This window comes from Notolepis coatsorum (genome assembly GCF_963971535.1).
Source record: "Notolepis coatsorum genome assembly, chromosome: 5".
NCBI lineage: Eukaryota > Metazoa > Chordata > Actinopteri > Aulopiformes > Paralepididae > Notolepis > Notolepis coatsorum.
In genome coordinates this window covers 104208249-104228080 of record NC_140169.1, presented here as the reverse complement: position 1 = coordinate 104228080, position 19832 = coordinate 104208249, and the positions used below count along the sequence as shown (strand labels likewise).

Genomic DNA, 19832 nt, shown 5'->3' with positions numbered 1-19832 from the left:
TACCATATCTCCCTCTACCCCCCCCACCCTTCTACTATACTCCTCTACCCCCCACCCTTCTATACTATACTCCTCTACCCCCCACCCTTCTACTATACTCCTCTACCCCCCCACCCTCTACCATACTCCTCTACCCCCCCACCCTTCTACTATACTCCTCTACCCCCCCCACCCTTCTACTATACTCCTCTACCCCCCCACCCTTCTACCATACTCCTCTACCCCCCCACCCTTCTACTATACTCCTCTACCCCCCACCCTTCTACTATACTCCTCTACCCCCCCCCACCCTTCTACTATACTCCTCTACCCCCCCACCCTCTACCATACTCCTCTACCCCCCCACCCTTCTACTATACTCCTCTACCCCCCACCCTTCTACTATACTCCTCTACCCCCCCACCCTTCTACTATACTCCTCTACCCCCCCACCCTTCTACTATACTTCTCTACCCCCCCACCCTTCTACTATACTCCTCTACCCCCCCCACCCTCTACCATACTCCTCTACCCCCCCACCCTTCTACTATACTCCTCTACCCCCCCACCCTTCTACTATACTCCTCTACCCCCCCCCACCCTTCTACCATACTCATCTACCCCCCCACCCTTCTACTATACTCCTCTACCCCCCCACCCTTCTACTATACTCCTCTACCCCCCCACCCTTCTACCATACTCCTCTACCCCCCCCACCCTTCTACCATACTCATCTACCCCCCCACCCTTCTACTATACTCCTCTACCCCCCCACCCTTCTACTATACTCCTCTACCCCCCCACCCTTCTACCATACTCCTCTACCCCCCCCCCACCCTTCTACCATACTCATCTACCCCCCCACCCTTCTACTATACTCCTCTACCCCCCCCACCTTTCTACTATACTCCTCTACCCCCCCACCCTTCTACTATACTCCTCTACCCCCCGCACCCTTCTACCATACTCATCTACCCCCCCACCCTTCTACTATACTCCTCTACCCCCCCACCCTTCTACCATACTCCTCTACCCCCCCACCCTTCTACCATACTCATCTACCCCCCCACCCTTCTACTATACTCCTCTACCCCCCCACCCTTCTACTATACTCCTCTACCCCCCCACCCTTCTACTATACTCCTCTACCCCCCCACCCTTCTACTATACTCCTCTACCCCCCACCCTCTCTGTGGCGCTGAAAGGACCTGGGTCCTGGATATAAAGGATCACTGATTAGAGAGCCGGGGCTAGCAGCTAGCTGGGTCTTGCAGAAGGTATGTGACAGGGGGGGGGCAGGACTCTAGGGGAGGGGGGGTACTACAAAAGTACCTCTGTATTATCACCTGGGGCCCCCCTCTCTCTCTCTCTGTCTCTCTCACTCTCTCATAAAGACCCCAGAAGCACAGACTCAGGCAGGCAGGGTTGTGTGTGTGTGTGTGTGTGTGTGTGTGTGTGTGTGTGTGTGTGTGTGTGTGTGTGTGTGTGTGTGTGTGTGTGTGTGTGTGTGTGTGTGTGTGTGTGTGTGTGTGTGTGTGTGTGTGTGTGTGTGTGTGTGTGTGTGTGTGTGTGTGTGTGTGTGTGTGTGTGTGTGTGTGTGTGAGATATCTTGGGCTCAAAGTCAAAATGGGAGTGTTTGAAGTTTCCAGCCTTGAAGAAGAAAGTTATTTCTTCTGCCTAGCTTAACTATCCGTGTCTCTCTTTCTCTCACTCATCTCTCCCATTCCCTCTCACTTTTTCTCATTCTCTCTCTCTCTCTCTCTCTCTGGGAGCAGGTGGTGTGGAGAAAGCTGGGCGATGCAGCAGGATCAAAGCCGTCCATCAGACAGCACCTCTCTGGGAACCAGTTCAAAGGGCCTCTGTAGCCTGGCAACCAGAGAGAGAGAGAGAGAGAGAGAGAGATCTACCTACACTCACCTGAAAGCACCTTGTGATCCACTGCCTGCTACACTACCCACCATGCCCCGCTCCCTGCTCACCAACAGTACCCAGCACTCCCTTCACCACACCTTCTTCATATATATATGATTGGACTAGATGGTATCCAGGAAACCACAAAATGGACCTTGTTTTTTCTCACTCACCACCAGTATCCAACTCTACATGTAACATTACAAGATGTATTTCTTTTTGAACTGATGTAAGTGTTGTCGACTGGCAGCTAGTTTCACTGATTTGCCACTTTTCAGCATCGATTCAGGGGCTTGGTCTCACTGCAAACTCTCCTGTTATTATGGGCTGACGATAAACCTATGACATGAAAGCTATATCATGCAAAATATATATAGTCCTTTTAGATTATACCTGTGCTACTTTTAAGCTAGTGACGTCCCATGGTTTCAGCCAGAGTTTGGGAGAGAATTCTCTAGAAAAGTTGTTTCTTCACGGCGGTAACGTCGGATAAGGTTACCTCCTCTATAGAGGTCTTAGCTCCTCTTGTCGCCTGTGCTCGCCCCCTAGTGGTCAACGAGTATAATTAGCATTAGAATTCTAAAGTGTTAACCAAGTGAGATCCACTGTGACCTAGCACCCTTTCTGCTCATGAGACGAGTCTATTAATAGTTACCACAGTCTAGAGATCACTGTTAACGTGTGTATATTATGTATAAAACCATAGCACTGTTGTTATTGTTGATTTTATCTTTTTTTTTTGTACTCTAGCGTGGCCATGTGATCAATTATTTTGTTTTGGAAAGCATACACAACTGGACCTTTTACACAGGGTTTGCTTTTGGTAACAAAAGTTTTTATTTTGTCTATTTTTATTATAATTTTTTTTTTCGTTCTGTATACAAATGCAAATGTATTAATAAGGACATTCTTAATTGAACCATCTCAACCGGAGTCTTTGGAGTGATAGATTTTTATTTTCTCGTCTATTCACTTTTTTTTTTTCTATTAAAGTAAAACATGTATGCTGTGTGCATGCTCGACAATCATGTTCTCAGGTTCGGAGGGCCAGAGCTTTACAGTACCGTCGCCCAGCTGTGACTCGGTGTGTGAACCCTGCAGGCTACCACACCGTTGGAGACTGCTGAGGGCAGGGCATAAGCTGAACCCATCACTGACAGGCCCTCGTCCTCATCAATGTCCTATGAAATGTACATGGCCAAAGGCTTAATATATATATATTATTTTTTGTGTTAACTTTTTCCGTTGCAGTCATTTCTGTTAGTGGGCCATTTGATGGTATTTAACAAGGAGAGGTGATTAGTAGGTTAACTGGTTTTCCTCCATATATTTTCACTGAAATTGAAACGGCCCCCTGCTGGCTGTAAATTCAACTTTTCGTTTTTGTTTTCTTAAGTTATCTCCATTGATTGAAATCCGTCACCTTTCACCTGGAGGTCGGGGCCTGTCTGTGTGGCGTCAGCCACCAAGCCTCTCAGCAGGAGGCCGCATGTTTGTTGAAAGCGGAGTCTTTTCTGTTGGAACGCGAGAGACAAGTCTTCCCTTGGATGTCTTCTGATAACATTTTATTTACTATATTGATGTCAGAATGAACAAAGCACTGTTAAAATCAGTCTCGAGTATTTATTTGCCAGGTGTCAAGATAAGAGATGGGAGGGCTGTTGGGCCGTCATGTCCTCGACATGTTTACGATTTAAATTGAAAGAGGAATTGACCTATATCAAACCCTGCCCTCTTTTATTGATCCTCCAATCACAACTGTTGCTTCCCAAATACCAGTTGTGATTGGGTGATCAAGATAAGCGTGTAGGTTTTAGATAGGTCATTTGGTTACTTGGGGAAAGAAAACTGTTCTGATTGGTTCGGTCAGTGATTGACAGCTCAAGTTCTAGATTTAGTTGTTCCAAATTAGAACATTATGGAGGCGGCCGTGCGTGCGCCTTATCTCTCTCAAATAATGGGTCTAACAAAGAAAAAGATAAATCACCAAGTATGGGTTTGAAAAGTGTCCTTTTTTCTAGGAACTGATTTGAAGCCATGATACAATTTTGAATACTTTATATATGGCATTTGATTTGAGATGTGCCACTTTTTATTTCTGCATGGTGTTTTGATTTGGAACTTTTTTAACATGTAGTGGGTTTTGTTTGTGCTAAACCAGAATCTTAGGAATCTACAGTGTAAATGCCAATTCCTGTAGTAGCATGACTATGTAACTTTTCATGAAATTCACTGATATCAAAAATGGATATTGGTAGGTGAAAATACCTAGAGAAATGAAATGGGCCACTTTTAGAGAAACACATTTGGAAAATAAATACATTTGTTAAATGATAAGTTCCGTCTTCCGTCAGTTAATGAACAGAAATATTAAATGTTTTACTGCTGTTGAATAATTGAGTTTGAGCTATAATGCCCCCTGCTGGAATAGTATGTTGGGGTAGACTTGAAAAAGAGCAAACACTGTATAAAAGGCATGAACCAACACTGTTAAGACTCCCCCAGCAGAGGTGACAGCGTGCCGTACATCATAGAAAATGTGTAAGTATTCTCCATATTGTCCTGAAGGTCTGTGGAAGGTCGATGTAATTGAAACACATTTGAGGTGTGCGTTAAAGATCGACTGGAGGAGGGCCGTGTAGTGGACGAAACAGGGATTAAGATGATTGCACAAAGTACTTAAAGTACAAAGGTCACACCCAGCACACAAAGACTCACCTGACTGTTCATAGGAAAAGAGCTCTTTATTATCACTCCGCCCCATTGAGGCACAAAAGCAAGGTTGTACAGCGTACAGTCTTTTACAGAAAAAAAGCCTTGCAGTAAGGCACGTATGGATAGATCTCTAAAAAGATCAGTTGTTAAGATTTCAGGTATGTACAAATATTACCCTTTCCGTCTCTCCAGTGTTAGTGTTTTTGACCACGTTTGTGAAAAATCGCAAACAAACACTGCAGGTGGCGAGGATGACGATGTCAAATTTATAGACAAAGCAAAACATTCTTCAAATTATATTCAAAACAGGGTTGGGGTCAATTAACTTTAAATTTAATACAAGATTTATTTGGTAATGATAGATGATTAATTGTTAGATATATTATGTAGGATATAACCCTCATCTTTAATTCTTTGCATACATTAAGTTAATTGAAGCCATCCCCGTCATAATTACTTGATCAGAACCAAATAATATAAGGCCAGCTGTTCATCCCATGCGAGATTTCCCCAATAAGGAAATGTTGGGAATGTGGAATAAATAAGAGAATTTCTCTTGTGCAGAAAGGTAAAAAGAAACGTATGGAATACCAGCCCAACCAATGACAAAAGTTCACTCCTGTACAGTAAGCAAGTTACTTTAAGGTGCACGCATGTAGTTTGAGAGTCAGAGAAATTAAAAATATACCCCAATAATTATTTTCACAACTGAATAAACAAACTCAAGAGGAATGGTGTCCTTGGAACACAAAGCTGACTGAAAAGTCACTGTTTCTCTGTCGTGTACAAAGACAGGGCCAGCAATATTTAGCTTACACTTTCTATGCTTACAATTGATTCAAAAGTGCCTAAAAATTATGATGAAATAAGATGAGCATTGTAAGTATGTTTTGAAATTGAACAACCGCAGTATCTGCACATTTGTTTTGAACAAATTTCTCTCCCCAAATCCTACTATATTGACCCACCTGGGTTTTTTTTTCCCTTTCTTGAAGGTATGTTTTTTTTTTAAGAGATGCACCTATTGCAATTTTCTTGGCCGATTCCAATTTCCGATATAAATTGTTTTCCTTTTTAACTTATCTTTTGTCTGACCTGCCAATTCAGATTTTGGCCCGAGATCTATAATTGACAGAATACACCAAAAAAAATCCTTTCCTCTCATGGAAAATGTCATTGTATGTTCATAATAAAACAGACTATTAAAGAACTTTTACATCTTCTCCCAAACTGCACCAGGTTATAGGACCTTCTCAAAAGAACTATAATTGACCGCATACATAAATAACTATAATCAACAGCATACACAAATAACTATAATTGATAACATACACAAACAGTTTTGTGACGTGTACCATCTGTGCCGCTGTGTGCGCAACATGAACCACCATGCGGGGCATGCGTGGAAATCTGACCGGCACAGAATGGGATATACTGCATCTGGTCACCGGCTGATCTATGGGTGCATCTCTATATGTTTTCATAGCCTCACAACAAGCCAGAAAGCTTTTGCCAATTTGTTCACAACACAAGATTACCCTGACCTCCATTCTCATTTCATGGCTAGGAATAAGGCGGGCCTGGCATCAGGGTTGCCGGTCTAATCAGGTTTGACTCCTGATTCAGGTATGGTGCCAGGCTCTCATCTTATCCAGTTTGCGTGGTTTAAAATCTGCATGCCAGGGGGTGGGGGCAGAGGTGACTGTGCTGGCGGTGGAGGAGGCGGGTATCCCGTGGGTGGCAGCCCCATCCCTGGAGGAGGCACGTGGCCTGGGGGCATGCGTGGAGGCGGGGGGTAGCTGTGGTTGTACCCCGGCGGAGGGTAGCTCGGGGCCAAGCTGGGTGGTGGGTAGGTTGAGGGTGGAGGAGGGGGCCCCGGAGGGAGAGCGCTGGGTGGAGGGTAGACATGGTAGGGTGGCATGGGGGGGCCATAGCTGAGCGGCAGGGAGGCATAGGCAGGGCCCTCCGTCTTCATCAGGGACTGGAGGTTCTGGTAGCCCTCTCCGGACATGTAGGAGCTGGTGGTGGACATGATGCAGTTGGGGGGGGGAGGGGGCGGTGGCCGGTGGGGGAGGGGAGGAGGCTGGTGCGGCGGGGGGGCATGGGGTGGAGGGGGTGCGGCCTCGCTGCCCAGCTCAGCTTCTGCAGGAGGTGCCGGGGTGGGGGCCTTGCATTCTAGAGGAAGGGAGAAAGACGTTTACATTTTCATAGTATTGGAAAAAAATTAAAAAAGATAATTATATATATATATAATCACAATATTTAAGAGGATATATATCACAATATCTGCTAAGGTAATGAAAATCACTTGGACCGTCCACATGGTAATGGGATGTGTGATATAGCATCAAACTGAAACTAACCTTTTCAAAAATTCTTTTGTGAGAAATCTGACTTAACACTTTCAGTGCCAGGGACGTCATATCTCGTTTTATCAGCCCAATGCCTGAATGCCCACGACGTTTATTAGCATTTATTTTTTTTATTAGCGACCTGAATTCATATTTCATCAACTGAGTCTCCCATTGGTACAGCAGCCCCTGTAGGAGCTCAGATGTGAAAAAACTGCCCCCTATCGTCTCCCAGATGGTAATGCACCCTTTTGGAATGGACTCAATGAAAATGGATGAGAAAAGAAAAATCCGGAATCCACATTTTACTTCTCAGGCATGTAGAGCCGATCGGATTCATTGTGGACCCTCAGAACAGCGTGGAATACATATGTCCAGTATGTAGCGTTGGATCAATAAAAGCGATCGATATTTGGAATGGCGATCAGGAATTGGAATAATCTTTTTGGATAACATCTGATCTCAGGTAAGGAATCTATTTTACCAGTCTTAGGGAAAAAGCTTATATCTCCGTGAAAACAGGTCTGATTATCCTATGTGTGTGTGTGGCTGTGCAAGCGATCAGGAAATAAGAATACATTTAAAACATAGATTAGGCGTTTTAACGCTATCATTGAAGTGGGTGGTGGCACTCGAGCACTAAATAGTGCGCCTCCTGCTGGCACTGAAAGTGTTAATGTAGCCAAAGGGGGTGACTGTGAGCTCGGGTTGGCTCCCACGGGTGCGCCCTTTCTCGGATCGACGCGAGATTTCTCCCATGGGTCCATCTCGTTGTGGAGATAAACTTCCCAAGTCACTTCCATCAGCGAAAACGTTTGGAAACGGTTGGGGCGCGACCCGGGGAAAACTCTGCGATTTTGCCCAAGGTGACTGATATTTTGGGTTGGCTCGCAAGGGCCCGCCCTTTGTCGGATCGACGCAAGCTTTCTCCCACGGGTACATATCGTCATGGAGCACGATTTCCCCATGCGCTTCCATCAGCGAAAACATCGGGAAACGGTCGGGGCGCAACGTGGAAAAAAACTAGCAGATTTTGCGCAAGCTCCCACGCACGTGCCCGTATTCCGATCCACATGAAAATATTCACGGAGGTAGATACGATCGTGGGGAACAATTTCCCAATGCATTGTCCCGCATGATCATGCCCCCCCGCGATATTAATTGAGGGGCGGATTAGCGGCCCCCACCCTCGCTAATCGGCCTCTCTGCTATGTCGTGCGCAGGGGGGTACTGACAGACAGGTTCCATCCCACGTATAGGTTTGAGGCTTTTCTCAGTCTCAGAGCTCCAGGGAAATAGAGGCTGAGCTCCCGATTTTTTTTCCCGCCCCCAATTTTTGTCCTTTAAAAAATTAAAATAAAAAAGGGTTTTCGTTTGAACACCATGCAGATGACGCTCTGTGCGTTTGCTTTAAAAGACATTTGTGAGACGGAGGTGTGTTTTAATTGTATCAAAGGCCAGTAGAATTGTGGCCAGCGCCAGAGGCAGCGCGCCACAATGAATTGATAAGAGACTTCAGTCAGGGGATCAGCTGAAGGCCCGCGGGCCTGGAGTTTGACACATGTGGTCTACAGCGAGGGGGGAGGCTGCCTGCCTGCCGCTGCCCACGTAGGAGGTCTCATTATCAGGCTCAAGTCCACTAATCAGATTGTTCTGGGAGAGGTTAAAAGGGAGCATGCGTGTCGAGTGTTGCGTAATCAGATTGTTCTGGGGAGAGGTTAGTGTGCGTGTTGAGTAATGTTATGTCCAGGCTGGTCGCCGATGGTTACATAACCTGGATTCCGAGAGGAAGTACAGAGACGTGTGAGGAGGACAGAACGCCCTCCCAGGTAGGAAGCTCCAGGCAGGGGGTCCCAGGCTGCTCGTCAGCAGGGGGGCGGGGCTGAGAGAGGCCAATTACACTTCATCTAAATAACCCCCCCCCCCCTGTTCGGTCTAATCCCAACTCATCTCCAGGGGACACTCACCAGAGGGAGGCAGGGAGGGGGGCAGGGGTGGCATGGGACACTCACCAGAGGGGGGCAGGGAGGGGGGCAGGTGCGGCATGGGACACTCACCAGTGGGGGGCAGGGAGGGGGGCAGGTGCGGCATGGGACACTCACCAGAGGGGGGCAGGGAGGGGGGCAGGGAGGGGGGCAGGTGCGGCATGGGACACTCACCAGAGGGGGGCAGGGGCGGCATGGGACTCTCCAGGCGGGGAATCTTGGAGCCCATTTGTTCTGCGGGGACGAAAACAGACGACAGAGAGACGAGTGGTGAAAGACTAGCTGCATGTTCGGTAACAGGAGTAGGCTGACTGCATCGAAGCTAAATAAAGATGATAAAAAGAGATTGATCACAAAAATAAATACAAATAAAATAAATTCTAAATAGCATGCAGACTATTTAATCAATCAATCAGACATCAAATTAACCAACGGATTGCAACCTAAGTAGTAAGTAGACGCCTAGACCTTCTTACCTGGAGCCTTTGGTTCATCTTTCGGGGACCCCTGAAAGTAAAGAGGAAGACGGGGGGGAAAGGGTCAATGAATGGTAAATGATTGTTTCATTATGTCCATTCAGTCAAAACACCCTCGAGTCAAAACATTGAAAACATCACTTGATGGATGGGATCATATTGAAAAATGTCTGTCAAATGCCAATCAAGTTCAGATAGCCAATGGGTCTGCTGCAACGGGAGCCTGTGACAGGAAGTACTCACATGGGGGCGTTTGAGCTGGTGTGCGGGGCTGGTGCCCAGGGGCGAGGTCTTCTTTGGCGGAGGAGGAGGAGGAGGGTTGGCGATCTGGGGTGGGCCCTGGGGGGCCGGAGGAGTGGGGGGCTGGGGGGTGGCGGCCCGCTCCTTGTCCTGCAGCTGCCCCGGGATGGGCTTGTTGCCCTGCGAATACAGGTCCAGGATCTGGTGGCAGATATCTGGGAGGAGGCAAGTCCAATAAGAGCTCGTCAAAATCACATCAACCGTTTTAGGTCTCCCCATAAAACACACACACAAGTCCACGAGGTCGAAAGAGTCCAATGAGTGTCTTTAACGTAGCCGACAGAAGGGGGCGCTGCTGAGTTGTGTTAATGTAACAGACAATTATTGTTCTGAGAGGAGCAACCTGTTTTTGATCAGAGCAGGTAAACGCTCTCTCTGTTGGGTGAAGCATCTGCAATACCATCCCCATCAACTCGCTGCGCTCTGATTTAGAGCAAACACCCATTCATTGGGTCAAAACGGCAGCTGAAATCGCAGCCTTCTAGATGGGAGAAGGTGAGAACTGTTGTCTGTTGGGTAGGGATGGGCGATATGGCCTAAAAATTAAATCTCAGATTTGTTCACACCACATCCGATTTACATCGATTCTTTTTTCTCTTACAAACTAGAAACGCCAAGGAAATCATTCAAATAAGCTTTGTTTTTATTTGACACAAAAATGATCAAACCAAGATGGATTTCCATATTGGGATTGAAGTGCAAACCTAACTTTCACCAATCTTCACAAAAAAAAATATATATATATATATAATATATATATATTTATTACATGGCGTTTTAACATTCGCCGAAATGCTTGATTGTGATTGGTCAATAGCCCCCGACAGCGGTGAATAATTTTTCGATAACCACCGGTGATTATTGTTTTTCGCAGCTGGAGTAATCAAGCCCACTGACACACTGTTTCAGCTGCTCAGCATATGCACAGCTGCACTCAGTCATCAGTGCAAGCTGCCGGCGATGACAGCGGGAGCGACGGAACAGAACTGCGTCTGCATTTGATATCGTAAAATGAATTAGGAATAGTCAATAAATTAGCCATGTAAAGCGGGATAATGTATAGCCTATACTCGGTCATTGTCGCAAAATAATTGACCTTCACTGACGTTTAAAACACCTCGGCGAGGCGCCTCGGTATTTTAAACTCTGTGTCGGTCAATTATTTTGCGACAATGACCTCGTAAGCTATACATTATCCCTTGCATATAAAAGGTTACTCTTGATCATACAAAGATGAAAATGTCCCTATTGGGATTAATAGTGCAATAACTTGCTTTTTCACCAAACTTCACTTAAAACAAATAAAGGTGCCACTTGATCAAACAAAAATGTATTTGCCTATTGGGATTAATAAAGTGCAAATCTAACTTTCACCAAACACTCTTAATTTTTTTTTTTTTTAAGATTTGTTTAATCTATTAATCGCCCAGCCCTACTGTAGCAAGACACTTAACCCCTACATGCCCCCGACGAGCAGGTTGGCACCTTGCATGGCTGCTGCTGCAGTCGGTGTGTGAATGGTTGAGTGAATGGGTACAAATGTGAGGAACAAATTCCATTCAATTCATTGGGGGGGGGGTTCAGAATGGTGGATGCACACCGGCAGCTCGTTACCTTCCAGCAGCTCCACCGGCACGTCCTGGACGAACTGCACCCACCAGTGGCGGTACGGCTGCTTGGTCGTCCACTCCTGGAGGTCAAATTTACAGAGGCGGCCCGCCAGGTACATGACGGCTACAGCGATGATCTCTGGCTCCCACTGTAGCGACAGCATGGTACACAGGCTGAGGGAGCCGGAAGACAGACACACAGGGGTTAAAAGTCCAGTCATCGGATTCGTCAGTGTTCTCATGCTGTGTTGCAATTTATAGAGTCACTTGTGTCTGTAGAGTCTAGATTGGGTACGTGTGTCTATGTACATGTCTATGTGTGTGTGTGTGTGTGTGTGTGTGTGTGTGCGTGCGTGCGTGCGTGCGTGCGTGTGTGAAATGAAACACAGCCCCACCTGTCGTTGACAAAGGTCCAGGCCATCTGTAGCACCTTCTGCACTTTACTCTTGTCCCCTGAAACAGTAATAACATCCCAGAATATGATCTCGGGCAGGAAGGCAACACAAAAAAGCTAAAAGGTGTGTTTGTGCAAGTGTGTGTTAAAGAGTGCGTGTTAAAGTGTGTGTTAAAGGGTGTCCACACTGAATCAAAAAGGTGCGTTCAATACAGTATTTTTTATTAAAAAAAATTATTTACTCTCAGTTTAACTGGTGGTGTGGTATGACTACTGCTATTAGCACAATGTTTAACTGGTGGTGTGGTATGACTACTGCTATTAGCACAATGTTTAACTGGTGGTGTGGTATGACTACTGCTATTAGCACAATGTTTAACTGGTGGTGTGGTATGACTACTGCTATTAGCACAAATTCGTATTGGAACTTAAGTGTCCATGAAAATCCACCCCACCTGCTTTGAGCAGCTTGACGTAGCACAGCAGGAACATGTACGGGTGCCAGCTTGACGTAGCACAGCAGGAACATGTACGGGTGCTCCACCTGCAGGTCGAACTTGATGGTCTGGAGCAGGATCCTCTCCAGCACCATCACCTCCTCCTGTTGACACACACACACACACTTTATTTAATTCTCGGGAACACATTGAGGGCCCTCATTTTCAATGATTGTGAGATTACAATAGGCATTAATAAAACATAACAAAAAAACTTAAATAAATGTGACAATAACACAATGTAACAATAATAAAATGATTGCTTTCCCCTAAAAAAAAGTATTGATTCCTGTTCTGGCAACATAAAAAATGATTTGCAAGACTCAGTGGATAAAAGACATGCTGGTGCTCTAGTGCGACATCTAGTGGCTGAATGTTAGCTATAGCACCTCTAATTGATCCTCTTCAGGAGGGCGCAAAATTAGTAGGAAGGAAGGAAGCCATCCTCTCTTTCCAGGAAACTGTGAACCAGATTGAGCCATGAATCCAGGTGGAAGCTATCGCACTTTATTGATTTCACCAATCAAATCCACTTGGATTGTAGGATGTAGATGACAGTTCAGAAACGTGTTTTTGTATTCATCGCCTATGGAGCAGCCCCCAGATCTTACATCCAGGTGACATCACAAATATCTCCCTTTCATCTTGGTCGTCAGTTGTTGGCCAGATGGCAACAGCGGAATAGTCATGATTTTCACCTAAAAGGTTGTTTATAAACCTAACCCTTAACCCCAACCTGAAACTCAGTGGTGACCTCACGCCCCACCCTAACCTAAAATATGGAGTTTTTTTTATAATTAATCTTCGAAGATCAATTTCAGACCGTTTCAGTGCATTGATAAGGAACAGCTTGGGCCTAAGTTTATTTCCTGTCAGCTGTTGATATTAGCAGACACTATAACAGGAAATAAACACGAGTGTATTTAGAATGTTTATGTTGTCAAGTTGAAACCGCCTGTAGCTTTAAGAGAGTGGTGCATGCTCACAAATATTGAATCAACTATCCCTCACTATGCAAATTACATATACAAAATAAATATTATGGATGGCATCCCCCTTTAACAAAGCACATTAAAAGTGGTTATAGGCCTTTTTCACAGCAGACATTTTGATGTAGCATAGCTAGGTAAACACAGCTGTAACTAATACAATGAATAATGTCTCCATTCGGAGTTCAGCGCCGTGCTCTGAACAGACGAATGTTACTCTACCTTGGGGGCGTCTCCGAACAGACGAATGTTACTCTACCTTGGGGGCGTCTCCGAACAGACGAATGTTACTCTACCTTGGGGGCGTCTCCGAACAGACAAATGTTACTCTATCTTGGGGGCGTCTCCGAACAGACGAATGTTATTACTCTACCTTGGGGGGCGTCTCCGAACAGACGAACGTTATTACTCTATCTTGGGGTCGTCTCCGAACAGACGAATGTTACTCTACCTTGGGGTCGTCTCCGAACAGACGAACGTTATTACTCTACCTTGGGGTCGTCTCCGAACAGACGAACGTTATTACTCTACCTTGGGGTCGTCTCCGAACTGGGCGAACTGCACGTCATTCAGTAAGCTGCGGGCGGTTTTGATGATGTCTTTACACTTTTTAGGAGTCTCCTCCACTTTCCCCGCCAGGAAAAGACAGCATCCGCCCATCACCTGGACACATTGAGCAATGTTCAACACACGCATATAACATTTACATTGTGTCATTTGGCTGACACTTTTATCCAAAGCGATTTACAAGTTCTGTACGACTCTTTCAGCTGAGTAACAATGATCAAACAGTTACAGTAGGAGTGCATGGTAGTATAGGACAGTAAGGTTAGTGTCTTTTTTTTTTTAATATAAGAAACAGACACACATTAGCCAAATGCTAGTCAATTATGTCTGTTACAGGTAAACAGACTCTTTTCTAACGGTGGCCGGTGGATGAAGAAGTTAGTTTGCCGTTGCTGCCAATGTGACTGTATGATCAAACTCAGCCACTTTAGTTTGCCATTTTCAAACTATAATATATAAACTATAATATATAATATAAAATATATAATATAGGCTACTGTAGATCCAGAAATCAAAAGTGACAGACTCACATATCGGGGGAACTGCTTGAAGGAGTGGAACATGTAGAAGCGGTGGAAGTAGATGATGCCGGTGGCCAAGGTGTCGTAGTGTCTGGTGGCAACGTCAAGGAGTTTATCAAACACAACACTGCGAGTAAGACTCTTCAGCCGACACAAAGTCTCTGAGTGCTACTTTTAACCCAAATAACATTTGTCAGTTATACCTGTGCTGTACGCCAACTACTGGCTAATCTCTTGCACATGCATGTTAAGTTTTACAATAATGTTGACGTTAAAACAAGGAGAGACAAAACACTGGACCCACCCTTTCTCCTGATCTTGGACAGTCAGACCATTTGTCCCCGTTCCTGACCCGAGCCTACAAACCCCTCACCAGCAGAACCAAACCACAGACCCTGTTCCTGACCCGAGCCTACAAACCCCTCACCAGCAGAACCAAACCACAGACCCTGTTCCTGACCCGAGCCTACAAACCCCTCACCAGCAGAACCAAACCACAGACCCTGTTCCTGACCCGAGCCTACAAACCCCTCACCAGCAGAACCAAACCACAGACCCTGTTCCTGACCCGAGCCTACAAACCCCTCACCAGCAGAACCAAACCACAGACCCTGTTCCTGACCCGAGCCTACAAACCCCTCACCAGCAGAACCAAACCACAGACCCTGTTCCTGACCCGAGCCTACAAACCCCTCACCAGCAGAACCAAACCACAGACCCTGTTCCTGACCCGAGCCTACAAACCCCTCACCAGCAGAACCAAACCACAGACCCTGTTCCTGACCCGAGCCTACAAACCCCTCACCAGCAGAACCAAACCACAGACCCTGTTCCTGACCCGAGCCTACAAACCATTCACCAGCAGAACCAAACCTGAGACCAAGACAGTGCAGGTCTGGACTGAGGAAGCCTCGTTATCATTACAGAATACCATGAAGGAGCTCTTTAAACACTCAAGACCCCCACCACCCCCCATCAAAACAAGATGGCAGGGTGAAACCCAGTCAATTAGGCATGTGGTTTTAAAGATGCATCGAGGAAATTACCTTAAAACTGAACCCTGGGTCTGGTTTTGGCCCTATATATCCGATACCAGCATTGTATTGAAATATTCCTCGTGCAAATATACCTACATTAATACAGCCTCAACTACAACCCTGGCCTTCACAGAAGGGAGATGTGTGAACCAACACGGGTAAAGCTTCTAAAATGGAAGGGGAGGGAGAGGGGGAGTCAATATCAGAGGTTGAAAGGATACAAGCCAAGCCGGGTCCCCACGTCGAATATAAAGCGGGCCCCCTCCCTTCTGTAGCGGGCCTCTGTGCCATGGTCCAGGCCCTCGGACTGAGAGGGGGTGTGAGACAAGTCCTTTTTGTCCCAGTACCAGCATGGCTTGATGTGGTCGAGAAAGGCTTGGCCCACCAGGGACATCTCCTTGAACTCCTTCATTTGCTGGGGAGAGGCAATAGTGGATGGGCGCGCTGCACTAGACTGGTAAAAGAAAAGGAGGAACAACTGTATATCAGATTTCTTTATTCATGACTGTAGCTAACTCACCAGCAATTTCTGTATACCAAGCAAATTGATCAAGTCGTTCATTCATCAATTGGTTAACAAAAATAAAAGAGTAGACCATTATTAGAAACCTGAACCAAAATCTACTGCCATTTGCTGCCATTCGTTGGCAGTCTCTCCAAATACTAACTATTAGTGTTCTATCTATGCCATAGTAACAGAATATGAGTGCAGACATCTAATGGTCGGCAAGCAACAGGTGATTGTAAATCCAATAATAGGAGGACAGATGATTACCGTTAGATGCTATCGGCCATATTATTGGCATGCCATGAACAGAACACAGACATATGTTTTCCTAATTACTACCAAACCCAATGTTACAATTCGTTAGGTGATATCAGCTGTGTGCTGCTAATGTTACTTCTCTCCAGCTCCAGTGGCTGCAGAGCAGCTCAGCCAACGTGGCTAACGGTAGCAGCTGGTCTCTAACACGTCGGGAACTTTTCAATCTGTCAGACTCAAACCCCATTTCTAATTTAACTTACATGGCGCTCCTTCATTCGCTGTGAATAGTGAAGCTTACCTTTAACATGAAGCCTTAATAAGAAGCAACTAAATAGTAATAGTTGGGGAGTAATTCCAATGTTGTAGAATGAGTTGACTAACGAGTGATCAACAATCGCAACAAGGGCACCGCCATTTTGTTATACGTCAGAGACCGGCGTACGTCGTTGCGTGATTGATTGATTGATTGATTGATTGAAAACTTTATTAACAGATTGCCGAATGGGTAATATAGTACGGCTCAATACACACAATTGTTAACCCTTTCAATGCCACACTAGTACCAAACTGTTAACCTTTTCACTGCGACAATACACAGAAGCAGGGTCGGTTCTAGCATTGGACTTTTATTAAATCAACTTTCCAGCTCCCTGTCAACTGTCAAATGATGTCAACTGTCAACCTGAATTAACATTCAGTATTCAATATTGTCTGATTCAATATTAACATTCAGTATTCAAGTAGAACAGCTAGCTAGCCGTTGTGGACACTCACCTTTCCAGGGAAAACGATAGGCAAGGCACCTTGGTTGAGGAATGCATGCTTCAATCTATGTTGTTTAGTCTATCTGTTCAGTACTGTTGAGTACTGTCTCAAGATGCACAATGAGATCTTCTGAGAGAATTGTTGAATATATATAGAACACAAATGTTCTAGCATGTACTATTATGACATCATACTGTGCCATCACAAATGTTCTAGAATGTTCTAGAATGTTTGGAAATTACTCAATAATCAACTAGGATGCAGTAAAAAACTTAAAACCAGATTCTCAAACATAAACATAAAAACGGACAACACGCTAATCACAGACAAGCTGGATGTAGCCAATTACTTAAACATTTTCTTCACAAACATAGCCACAACACTGGTAAACAAACTACCCTCCCACTCAGGGCTTTATGGGGTAGAACACATAGTAGCTTACTACAAAAACCTAGGGGTCCGCAAGGACGACTTCAAGCTGGAAATGGTAACAACAGATGAGGTACTCAATAAACTGAGCGCCCTCCAACCTAACAAGGCCACTGGCCATGACAACATCCCCTCCAAATTCCTCAGAGACTCAGCAGCCGCCATCACCCCAATCATCACACACATAATAAACCTCTCCACGTCCCCAAGGACTTCAAAATTGCGAGGGTGACCCCTCTGCACAAAAAGGGCAGCAAATTAGACCCAGGCAACTACCGCCCTGTTTCTATTCTCACCTCCATCTCGAAAGTCATGGAAAAAATAGTCTATGAACAGGTCGAAAAGTACCTAGCGGAAAAAAATCTAATCTACGAATTCCAATCTGGCTTCAGAACATCCCACTCCACTGACACATGCCTTCTCTATTTGAATGACCACATCAAACAAGAGGTGGACGCAGGCAAATACTGCGGCATGGTCATGCTGGACCTACAAAAGGCCTTTGACACGGTCAATCACTCCATTCTGATTGACAAGCTAAAAGCAATTGGTTTTGATAGTCTATCGGTGAGCTGGATGCAATCCTACCTTGAGGGGAGGGAACAGATGGTGGAGGTAAACGGTACCCTATCCCCCCCCCCTCACAGTGAGCTGTGGTGTTCCACAAGGAAGCATACTAGGACCGCTACTGTTCCTAATTTATGCAAATGACATGTCGTCAGCTTGTGACTGCAACTTGTTCCTGTTTGCGGACGACTCAGCCCTGCTGGTCTCTGACAAGAACAAGTTACAGGTTGAAAAAACCCTCAGCTCGGAACTAGGCAGAATCTGCATATGGCTCGCTGATAACAAACTATCATTACACATGGGCAAAACAGAGTCCATTCTCTTCGGTTCAAATAACAAACTCAGCAAGACCGACGGCTTCTCAGTTACAGTGGGTGACAATATTGTCACAAGGAAAGATGAAATTACCTACCTGGGTTCCATCCTAGAGGCTAATCTCTCCTGTGACAAAATGGCATCCAATGTAATAAAAAAAGTCAACCAACGAACTCGATTCTTGTACCGGATCTCCTCTCTGGTAAACAAGAATACCCTGAAGACTCTGGCAGGAGCACTCATTCAGGGGTACTACGACTATGCTTGCACCTCATGGTACCAAAGCACCTCAAAGGCGCTAAAAACAAAATTACAAACATCTCAAAACAAACTGGTCAGACTACTGCTTGACCTTACTCCTAGAACCCACCTCACCCCTGCCCACTTTGACAACCTAGGATGGCTTAGAGTAGACGACAGAGTACAGCAACTTGCAATGGGCCTGGTCTACAAGATACACTACACGACCAAGGTACCCATGTACATGTCAAAATACTTCCCAAAGGTCAGTGAATACCACGATCACAACACCAGAGGGAGCTCCACAAATCATGTTAAACCCAGATTCGGCTCAAATAAGGGACTAAACACGTTTCGCAATTATGCCACATCAATGTGGAACGCCCTACCCAAAGCTGTAAAGGAATGTGGATCACTACCCACTTTCAAAACCTCTCTCAAGGGACACCTGCGGGAGACTGCAATTCAAAACTGGCCCCTGTAAATATCCTAACCCAACCCCCTCCAATGTACAGTCATTTACCTAGTATGGTTTTGTCAATAGTCCAATGTACAATTTTGTTTGTTTGTACAGTGTCTCCCCCCCCCCTCAATGTACAGTTTTGCTTGTTTTGCTTGTTTATACAGTGTGTCCCCCCCCCCCCCCCCAACCACCTCCAATGTAAATTACCCAGTATGGTTGTCAATATCCCAATGCACCCAACCCCCCCCCACCCAACCTCCTCCAATGTACAGTTTCTACGTCAAATGTATATACTCCCTTTTCTTGACTCCTTCTGTATCACAAACAGTACTGTAGCTGAGGGGTACAATTCCCTGACTGTATTGTTAGATATGATATTTAATACCACTACCTCATGTACTTTAACTTCTGGCCACCCAGTACAAGATATAAGTATGATGAACACTTTCCCACCTGATGAAACGAACCAACACAAATGTACCAAATCGAATATTTAATACAGCAAAAGGTGTATACAACATTCACTTAATTACATTTATGATTTGAAATATTGAATATGCACTTTTATGGCAAATGAGTATTCGTAGGTAAATCAACATTGAATGTCCAATCTCTGGTTGCGCAGGGAGTAAGTATACAACCTGGAATATTTAGGAAACGATAGCGATAGTACTTAAATGATTATAGCTGGATACACTAAGGGGGGGGGGGTCCCGCTGGTTGTAAGACAGTAGGAGGGGGGGGGGGGTTAGAGAAGCCGCTGGCGGTATCCCATCTGGCCGACGGTGTCTTGGGAGAATCCAAAGTCTTGGACACAGTGCCCACAGAACCTCGGGCCGCAGACGAATACAGCTGGACCCTCTGTGGAACGGTATCTGCCGGTCCACAACGGAGAGACGTGGTGCGACCTCACGTGTAGAGCGCCGCCTCACCTGGAGTCCTCTCCGGGGGGTAA

General features: G+C 45.6%; 1 protein-coding gene across 1 annotated transcript in view; it reads right to left on the bottom strand.

Moving 5' to 3' along the window:
• Window positions 1-16509, bottom strand: part of ccnk (cyclin K) — a 19983-nt gene extending 3474 nt beyond the window's left edge. The window contains 11 exon segments of the mRNA XM_084314539.1: window positions 9116-9175; window positions 9418-9448; window positions 9661-9872; window positions 11332-11501; window positions 11723-11780; window positions 12218-12223; window positions 12226-12322; window positions 13739-13870; window positions 14305-14386; window positions 15554-15786; window positions 16397-16509. Of these exon segments, the coding sequence (XP_084170665.1) occupies window positions 9116-9175; window positions 9418-9448; window positions 9661-9872; window positions 11332-11501; window positions 11723-11780; window positions 12218-12223; window positions 12226-12322; window positions 13739-13870; window positions 14305-14386; window positions 15554-15786; window positions 16397-16405 (1090 nt within the window). The 5' untranslated portion in view covers window positions 16406-16509.
• Window positions 16510-19832: the final 3323 nt, after the last annotated feature.